Genomic DNA, 9912 nt, shown 5'->3' with positions numbered 1-9912 from the left:
TTATTCAAATATGTTAAGTGTGAAAGACAACAAATACATGTAGGAAAGAACATGGAGAAAAGGGAACCCTCTTACAATGTTGGCGGGAATGTAAGTTGGCACAGCCATTACGGAAAACACTAAAGAGTTTCCTCAAAAATTAAAAATAGAACTGCCATAAGACCTAGCAATTCCACTTCTGGGTATTTTCTGAAGAAAACAAAGACACTAATTCTAAAAGATATATGCATCCCTATGTTCACCACAGCATGGTTTACAACAGCCAAGATATGGAAGCAACCTAAGTATCCATTGATGGATGAACGGATAAAGAAGATGTGATACAAATATTTACAGTGGCATATTAGTCATTAAAAAAAATGAAACCTTGCCATTTGCAATAACATGAATGGATCTAGAGGGTATTAAGGTAAGTCAGAGATCAACAAATATTATATGATTTTACTTCTACGTGGAACCTGAAAAACTAAACATAACAAAACAGAAACAGTCATAGATACAGAGAATAAACAGGTGGTTGGCAGAGGAGAAGGAGTAGGGGGATGAGTGAAATAGGTGACAGAGATGAAGAGATACAATCTTCAGCTTTGTTACCTTCACAGGTAAAAAATAAATGAATCTTGGGATGAAATGTACAGCATGGGGAATATAGTCAATAATATTGTAATATCTGTGTATGCTGACAGATGGTAACTAGACTTATTGTGATGATCATTTTGTAATGTACAGAAATACCAAATCACTATGTTACCTGGAAATAACAGGGTTATAGGTTAACTGTACTTCAGTTTATTTTCTCAATTATCTTTTAAACTGTAGTTGATTTATCATGTTTCAGGTGTAACTAAGTTATATATACATACACATATATGTACTTTTTAAGATTCCTTTCCATTATAGGTTATTATAAGATGCTGAGTACAGTTATTATAGGTTGTTGTAAGGTACTGAATATAGTTCCCTGTGCTATACAGCATGTCCTTATTGTTTATCTCTTATGTATAGTAGTGTATATCTCTTAATCCCAAGTTCTCTACACTTCAATTTTTTTTTTTTTTTTTTTTTTTTTACACTTCAATTTTTAAAAAGGTTAAATGTGAAAGATGAAGAAAAACAGAAGACACCTTTTCCATATTAAAGAATATTAAATACAATACATGCTTCTTGACTGGATCCTCAACTAGGGGAAAATGCTATAAAGAACATTACTGGGAAAACTGATGAAATTATAGATATGCACTATAGATTTAGAATGTGTGCTTAGTAATAATTTACTGAAGTAAAGAGCTTTCATTCCAAGAATCCACGTACATCCCCACATCAAAGGAATACACTGATACATATGCCTGGGAAGAGAAAATGACAGGGCTAATATGCTGAAACAGTGTCTTCAGCACTGCAGATTCAAAACGACCAATTAACAGTGCTGAGACTGTTCCACGAAACCATTACCACTCACCTTACTTCAAGAACAAACATGGATTTGGGTCCTCATGTGATATTTCAATAAAGGCTTCAAGATTCTAATACTGAACAGAAGAAACGTTTACATGCCAAAGGAAAGAACTGCAAAAGACTGTTATCCATAAAAATTTTTCATTCTTAAATTTTACCGAAAAATAACTAAAAACACACATTATGATACCTTTTGAATTTGAACACTAATAGCTTTATTTAACAGACATTGAATGACTACTATGTGCAAAGCACTGTGTTAGGTGCCATGAAAGATACAAAGATGAAAAAGACATAGTCCCTTCCCACAAGGAGCATATAATCTAGTGGGGGAGACAGACAAATACACAAATAACTAGAATACAAGGCAGTGAACAACAGAGTGGACAAGTGCTGAGTGTGTCTGAGTGTGATACTAACTAGCCTCAAGGTTCCAATTTGAAACACTGGTGATGTAGAGTTAGCTGCTTTGAAAATCCCATTTCAAGATCAGCATAATAAATGTTTAAATGGTCCTATCCAAGCAGCTGGAGGCAAGACAATAGGCCAGGTGGAAGGGCTGTTTGAAAGACTGTCACATTTACATATGTGGTGCTGATACAAGTACGTAGGGACAGCTAAAAAAAGACCATATATATATCATCTGTCCTTTGGTTAATGGCTATAGCTACTGTTTTAAACAATATACTTTTATATAAAAAGGAATTTGTATAATTCCAGAAAAGTCAACTTAAGGATTAATATTAATTCAACAAAGAATCTTGCCATAGGCAATTTTCTTATTTACTAATTGATTAAGTATTTTCTCTATCTATAAAGCTCTGTAGCAATTAAACGGTTAGACATCTAAGTATTGCTGAGTAAAAACCTCTTATGTTTAGCCTTCGGAAGGAAATGGTCACAAACCTGATAACCTGATATAATACTACTCTATTAGCAACAAGAAGGCCTTAAAGAGATTTAAGGAAAATAATTTTTAATGCTTCAATGCAAATGGAATACACACTGATTAAATATAATTCAATGTTCTTTGAAAATATCTCATTGACAGCATTTGATACCAGTTAAGGCCAGCAAAACTGAAGTGAGGAAAATACCACATATATTGTCTTTCATTGGTTTCATATATAATTGCCTGTGACAATGGCAACTCAATTTTTTCTTGGAAAATTCCATTTATTGGTACCGATGAGCTCTGATTTGCTTTTAACTAGTATGCTTAAAAACAGCTGCTGACCACTTCCTCTTGGTAGTGCTGTCTGGCATAAACGGCAGAGAAGAAACATGTTTCTGGCTGTTTTTCCTGCTTCCTGAATTGGAGGGTTCACTGCTTAGCCTGTTTCCTTCAATGTGTCACCGTGATCCTGGGACCTCTGCTGCTTCCGCTCGAGGAAACGAGCACGTGCGTCTGATATGGATTTATCATCATTTCTTCTTTGCATTTTCTTTAGGACTTCTTTGGATATTCCATCTGAAAACATTACAAATTAATCCAATAAAATTTTAGTTTTGAGTTTGGTATTAGAAATGTTAAGAGAAAGAGATGCTCTGGTTTTTTAATGTTTAGCTGGGGGAAAGAGGAAATTAAATTTTGCCCTTTAAAAAGAAATGATATAAAGTCTCTGGTTAAAAATAAGAGTATAGAGGCCTGAGAAGTCAGAAAAATTGACCCTAATTCAAGCAAGTAGTGCAGTTATTACGGTTGCTGTTGTTTAGTTGCTAAGTCATGCCTGACTCTCTTGCAACCCCACCAGGCTCCTCTGTCCATGGGATTTCCCAGGCAAGAATACTGGAGTGGGTTGCCATTTCCTTTTCCAGGAGGATCTTCCTGACCCAGGGATCAAACCCCCGTCTCCCGCATTGGCAGGCAGGTTCTTCAGCGCTGAGCCGTGAGCGAGCCCACAGTGCATTTAGACACTGCGACCAGGCACCGAGCAGCTAGCACTGCCAGTGACACTGCTGTCATCTCGGGGAAACTCCCCTCATTCTGTTCCCACTGATGTTAAATAAGGATGATGCAATTTGTTCCATCAGCCTCAAACAGTTTTGCTGAAAAGCTTTTTTTACATGTGAGCTGAGAATTAACCTTTCCTGCCCTAGTTCACTACCACAACTGTTTATGCCTCCTGAAGGAAATGGTCCAAAAAAGCAAAAACTAATGAGAGGACTTAGTCATTTTATAGTTAAGTACAAAGCTTTGTGGTTGATGAGTAGTAACATTAACTACTGCAACTAGGGGCCTAACATTTTAAGAAAAAAAAAAAAATCTCTTGGGGGAAAAAAAATGTTCTGAGGTAATATTTCACAAAATTTTTAAATGAAATAAAAATAGTAAAGCACTACTTGCAAGCAGTATGGCGTAATGGTTGAGTAGAGGCCACAGAATCAGATTTCCTGGATTCAAAATCCAGATTCACCAAATATTAGCTTTGAGATTTTCAGCAAATTATTGTACACTGCTAAGTATTTCCTCATCCATACAGTAGGGATATGTAGTTACTTCATATAGTTACTGTGGAAATTTAATGGGGTTACATAAGTTATTAGCACATGGCAAAAGTTCAATAGATATTATTAATAATGCTGCTGGACAAAGGGGTTAAGAAAAACATGACTAATTGGAAGGAAAGAAGGAAGTCAAAGTATGTCTGAGGCTCATGACAACTGTTTGCTTTTCTGAGGAGACAGAGCCGGAACCTAAGCTCTGTGACAGCATTTCTGCAACTATATGAGAATTTGGACACCTATGCTCTAGAATAAGTGATTCACTCACCCTTCCGGTGCTTTACATTTTCCTTATTGGTCCACCTCCTTCGCGCATCTTCTCTCACTTCACGTCGGGCCACACTGCTCAAATCATGTGCATTAAATTCATGCAACTTGGGTAGCAAGTCTCTCACCCATTCATAACGAATTGGACACACAATTCTTGCATAGACTTTGGTGGTAACTAATACCTCATGAAAAATGATCCATTCAAGTTTGGTTTCCTGTTCATGAAGCTACACAAAAGAATTTGTTTAAGGATGACAACTCAATAACCTGCCTTATTCCAGATTAGACCAACCAAACATTAACAGCCTGAAGTTTTCTGAGTTAATTTCTATATTCTTCAATCAAACAAGAGGCACACATCGACCAACACCTTTATGTAATATAGATATATGCTAAACATATCCTCACATCTCTTTTTTCAGAAAAAAAGTAGAAGACATCTGTATATTACTTATTTCTACATCTTTACAAAAGGAAGAAATTTATACAGCTTCCTTTACAAAAGGAAGAAATTTCTTCCTATTAGTAAAAATTAAGGTACTTACTGCTGAGGAAGGATGAATATGAACTGGGCTTCCACGCCCATCCATTGTGCAAAACGTTCTCCCAACAGACCTAAGAACCGAAAAACCAAAGGATCAAAGACAAGAACAGTAAAAACAACTAAATGAGTAGAGCACTAACAATGAAAAAGTATATGTCCTACTACAAGGAGTACTATATGGAGAGGTTTATATTGAACTGTCACTGTAACTTCTCTACCAATTCATCTTAAAACTAATGATTCAGGGAATTCCCTGGTGGTCCAGTGGTAAAGTCTCTGTGATCTCACTGCCGAGGGCCTGCATTTGATCCCTGGTCAGGGAACTAAAATCCCTGAAGCAATGCAGTGCAGCCAAAAAAAAAAAAAAAACTAATGAGACAACTTATTACAGTCATTTTACTTAAGTACAAAACTTTCTGGTTGGTAAGTAGTAATATTAACAATAATATTGTATTTGTGCTTTAGAATTTCCAAAATGCTTTCACAATTAAGCATCAAATAAACCTACTAGTTTTGACAGCCAGGTACTTTATTCAAAGATCAAAACTGAGATTCAAATAAATTAGATAGCATTCTCAAGGGCAAAGAGCTAATGTATGGTGAAAGCGAGCCCCAAACAGAGGTCTTTGGACATAAATACAGTATTCTTTACATTGTATTATACTACATCTCCTCTCAGAGGTATAAATCATTTTCACCATTCTAAAATAGACAATTAGAACAGTTCATCTATAATTTTTCTAATTCCTATTAACTTTATAAATTCTTACCCTCTTCTATACTTCCTACATAAAGGTTATTCCAAAAGCTTATCAGAATAAAACCTTAGCTTAATCACACAACTGCCTATAAAACATTACATATATATTCCTATTATAATCCAGGTCAGACTGCATTATAATTATTTGTATATATATCTACACAGTCCATATTTGGACAGTACAAAAATCTTTTCACTTGAATAATTTGAAAGTTAGTCACCAATCTTATGCTTCATCATCCCCAAATACCTGAGTGTGCGTTTCCTATAATCAAGAATATTCTCCTACATAACCATCATAAAACCATCAAACCAGGAATTAACACTGATACATTCAGTTCAGTTCGGTCGCTCAGTCGTGTCCGACTCTTTGCGACCCCATGGACTGCAGCACGCCAGGCCTCCCTGTCCATCACCAACTCCTGGAGTTGACTCAAACTCATGCCCATCGAGTGGGTGATGCCATCCAGCCATCTCATCCTCTGTCGTCCCCTCCTCCTCTTGCCCCCAATCCCTCCCAGCATCAGGGTCTTTTCCAATGAGTCAACTCTTCGCATCAGGTGGCCAAAGTATTGGAGTTTCAGCTTCAGCATCAGTCCTTCCAATGAACACCCAGGACTGATCTCCTTTAGGATGGACTGGTTGGATCTCCACTGATACATTACTAGGATCTAATTCTCAGGACCCACTGAAGTTTTATCAAATGTCCTAACAATATCCTTTATAGCAAAAGGACCCAGTTCAGAAATCATGTATTGCCTTTACTCTTTATGGTCCTTTAGTCTCCTTCATTCTGGAAAATACCCCCTGGTCTAGCTTTGACCTTCACGATCTTGACACCTTTAAGGATTACAGGCTAGTTATTTTGCAGTATGTCCCTCAATTTGATTTTGTCTGTTTTAAGACGATTAGACTCAGGTTACAGATCTGTGGCAGGAATATCACAGAAGAGATGCTCTGTTTTCATTACATCCTATCAGGAGGAACAAGATTTTGATTTACTTCATTTCTGATGTTCACTTTAATTGTCTGATTTAGGTAACATCTGCCAGGCTTCTTCACTAAGAAGTTACTTTTTCCCTTTGTAATTAACAAGAATTTTCTGAAGAGGTGCTCAACTCTGTAAATAATTCCATTTGTCATTAAACTTCTAATTTATTCATTCATTAATTTATATGATTATAGGCCCAGGATTTCACATTTTATTCAATCCATTACTATCAGTATTACGAATGTCAAAATATCCCATCTTCGATCAGCCTGGGCCTATTCAAACTGGCTCCTCTGTACTTGGTCACATGGCCTCCGCCGTCACTGATGACCACTTTGCTTACAGGTAAAACAAGATGTTTGGGGCTTATTGTGTACTTTCCCAGACCTATTTCTCCAAAGGTCCTTTATGTGGCAGATGGTTGTTCCAAGTCAAAATCTGTGCAGAGGGAATTCTCTGGTGGTCCAGTGGTTAAGAATCGGCCATGCAGTGAAGGGGACATGGGTCTGATCCCTGTCAGGGGAACTGAGATACCACATTTCTCAAGGTAGCTTTCTCAAGATCAAAGAGCTAATACATGGTGAAAGCAAGTCCCAAACATAGGTCTTTGGACTTAAATACAGCATTCTTTACATTTATTATATTACATCTCCTTTCAAAGGTATAAATAATTTTCACTATTCTAACATATGATAATTAGAACAGTTCATCTATAATTTTCCTAATTCCTGTTAACATTAAATTCTTATCCTCTTCTGTACATAAAGGTTATTCCAAAAACTCATCAGAATAAAACCTTAGCTTAATCGTTACAACTGGTTTCCTATAAAACTTTACATATATTCCTGTGGAGCAACTGAGCCCACGGGCTGCAACTGCTGGGCCTGAATGTCACAACTAGAGAGTCTGTCCACGTGCCACAATGAAAGATCCTGCGTGATCCAACAAAGATCACAAGCGACGAATCTAAGACCTGACACAGCCAAAAATTAAAAAAAAAAAAATCTGGGCACAAAGTATATTCATTGCTATTATAGTTATTGCTCCTAGTCCATCTCATAGTTAGCTTACATAAATATTTAGACACACAAATACATATCATACTCACACACAGAGTAACACCTATTTTTTATTACAGTATCTACCTATCCATCCACTTAACTGTATTAAAAACTGTAATATCTAAAATTTCAATCACTACCACAGGGCTCATTCCTGTTTTCTTTTAGTATTTCTAACTCCCTTCACCATTTACTTTAATGTATTCAATTACATGATCAACTCCTCTGTATATAACGAATCTCCCATCACCACCATCTTACCCCTTTCCCCACAAAGATGCCCTTCCTCCACTCAGACTCTGACATTCAAACAACCAAACAACTCCCATGTGACTACCTTGCCCAATCCTGCTCAAGAACTGACAGTCCACACCAAACCATCCTTCATCAGGGACGCCATCCTCAACCTATTTGGCTTTCACACTCCACAAAGAGTCACTCCTCTGCAAGAGAACCACTGTCCCTCAACTTGGGCGCTAACACCCCATGCTGCACAGCGGTCCTACAGACTCCCTCCTCCCCACGTGCGTTTCAGTATCCCACTCTCAGCCACTGCAGTTTCCCCTGCAGAGCTGACTGTTATGAGAAGGCTCACTGTAACTGATGTCATTGGAATCACAGAGCTTAAATCAAACTGTCTTTAATATTAAATAGTTCAATATGGTCATCAAATACAGTTATATTTCTCTATCCGTCTCTCAAGCTCCGAGTGCTTACCTTCGAGCTACATTTTTGAAATAACCCGCACAAAGACATCTTCGCAGGACTTCATGTTTAGGGCCTTCAAAGGTCTCTCTTGGGAAATCACTTTGCTATTGACAGAATAAACGTATAGTGGTAAGTCTCACAGAACAATTTGAAACAATCTTTTGGTTTGAAAACTCCAAATTTCTAAAGACTTCTGTTTCTGGCCAATATGGAATATGAGGGACCAGATTTACCCTTCTGCTTGAAACAACCAAAAAAATGGACAAAACAAATGAAATAATGATTTCCAAAGCACTATATGAAGGGCAATGGTGTCTGAGAAATAAACGAAGGAAAAAAATGAATTAACTCCAACAACTGTTCCAGCCTACAGTCAACCTTGAGAGAGATTCTGGACCAAGGTGGAGGAAAGGAAACACTGGAGTGAAACCTGGAGAACTCCCCGAGTTAAACAGACAGAGCTGAGAATCCAGAGAGACCAGGATGACTAGAATTCCCAGCCAAAGTTCAGGAGAGAAGTGATCTGCAGAGGACCCCGGAGATCTACAGGAGTGCTTCAAGAGTTCAGCTGAGAACTGACAAGCACATGAATGTGAGGAAATTACCCAAGGCCAGGAAAAGAGCCTCCCAAAAGGATAAGGGACAACAGAGTTGTGTGCACAGGGTCAGTGCCTGTTCCTACACCTTATAATACACGTGGTTTTGGGGAGAGAACTCAGAAGGCCTTGCCAAAACGCCACTCAAGAGGGAAAAAAAAATCACAGCAATCACCTGTTTAAGCTTCCTGATCAGTTCTCTGAGTTGAGCTTCAACACGAAATGCAGAAAATAAGCACCTCCAATGAATCCAGTGTTTCTGGCACCATGAAGCTGGAGCGCCACTGCAACACAAAAATACTGGTGTTATCAAAAGTATCTTTCATAAGCGAAAGACAGTCTAACATTCTCATTTCTATTATACAACTAGAAACAGATAAGCAACTGTCAGCTCTTTTATGCTGCTGCTGCTGCTGCTAAGTCACTTCAGTCGTGTCAACTCTGTGCGGCCCCATAGACGGCAGCCCTCCAGGCTCCACCGTCCCTGGGATTCTCCAGGCAAGACCACTGCAGTGGGCTGCCATTTCCTTCTCCAATGCATGAAAGTGAAAAGTGAAAGTGAAGTCGCTCAGTCATGTCCGACTCTTTGCGACCCCATGGACTGCAGCCCACCAGGCTCCTATGCCCGTGGGATTTTCCAGGCAAGAGTACTGGAGTGGGTTGCCATTGCCTTCTCCGCTCTTATGAGACTTGTCCAATTAATAAGAAAACACTTTAAGGAATATGAAAAAAACAAATCAATACACCTCTAAGTGAATTAAAATAACTTGTAAATAGATTCCTTTTTATACATATATGCCTTAACAAATATCCAATAATTTTCTCATCTAAGCTAGTTATACAGAACCAAAATTCTATGAGGTCAGTTTTCAGGAAAGGTTAAGGAGAGAAGAAAGACACAATAAGTGACAGTCACAGTCACCTCACAGAGAAATCTCACTAATGTTCACAAAAATACATTGAGGTCAGTATAATCCCCACTGAAACTTACTATCTGAAGTCATATTCTTACTGAAGCTATA

At 37.9% G+C, this 9912-nt stretch overlaps 1 protein-coding gene across 2 annotated transcripts in view; it reads right to left on the bottom strand.

Annotated features, from left to right (window-relative positions):
• Window positions 1-1642: 1642 nt before the first annotated feature.
• Window positions 1643-9912, bottom strand: part of DHX40 (DEAH-box helicase 40) — a 45302-nt gene continuing 37032 nt past the window's right edge. For both annotated transcript variants that reach the window (XM_061142661.1, XM_061142660.1), the window contains exons 14-18: window positions 9066-9174; window positions 8304-8398; window positions 4776-4845; window positions 4229-4457; window positions 1643-2926 (exon numbers count right to left, since the gene is read on the bottom strand). In XM_061142661.1, the coding sequence (XP_060998644.1) occupies window positions 2787-2926; window positions 4229-4457; window positions 4776-4845; window positions 8304-8398; window positions 9066-9174 (643 nt within the window). In that variant the 3' untranslated portion in view covers window positions 1643-2786. The remainder of the gene's footprint in view (window positions 2927-4228; window positions 4458-4775; window positions 4846-8303; window positions 8399-9065; window positions 9175-9912) is intronic.

This window comes from Dama dama, chromosome 5, assembly GCF_033118175.1.
Source record: "Dama dama isolate Ldn47 chromosome 5, ASM3311817v1, whole genome shotgun sequence".
In the NCBI taxonomy this organism is placed as follows: domain Eukaryota; kingdom Metazoa; phylum Chordata; class Mammalia; order Artiodactyla; family Cervidae; genus Dama; species Dama dama.
This window is presented reverse-complemented; position numbering and strand designations above follow the sequence as displayed.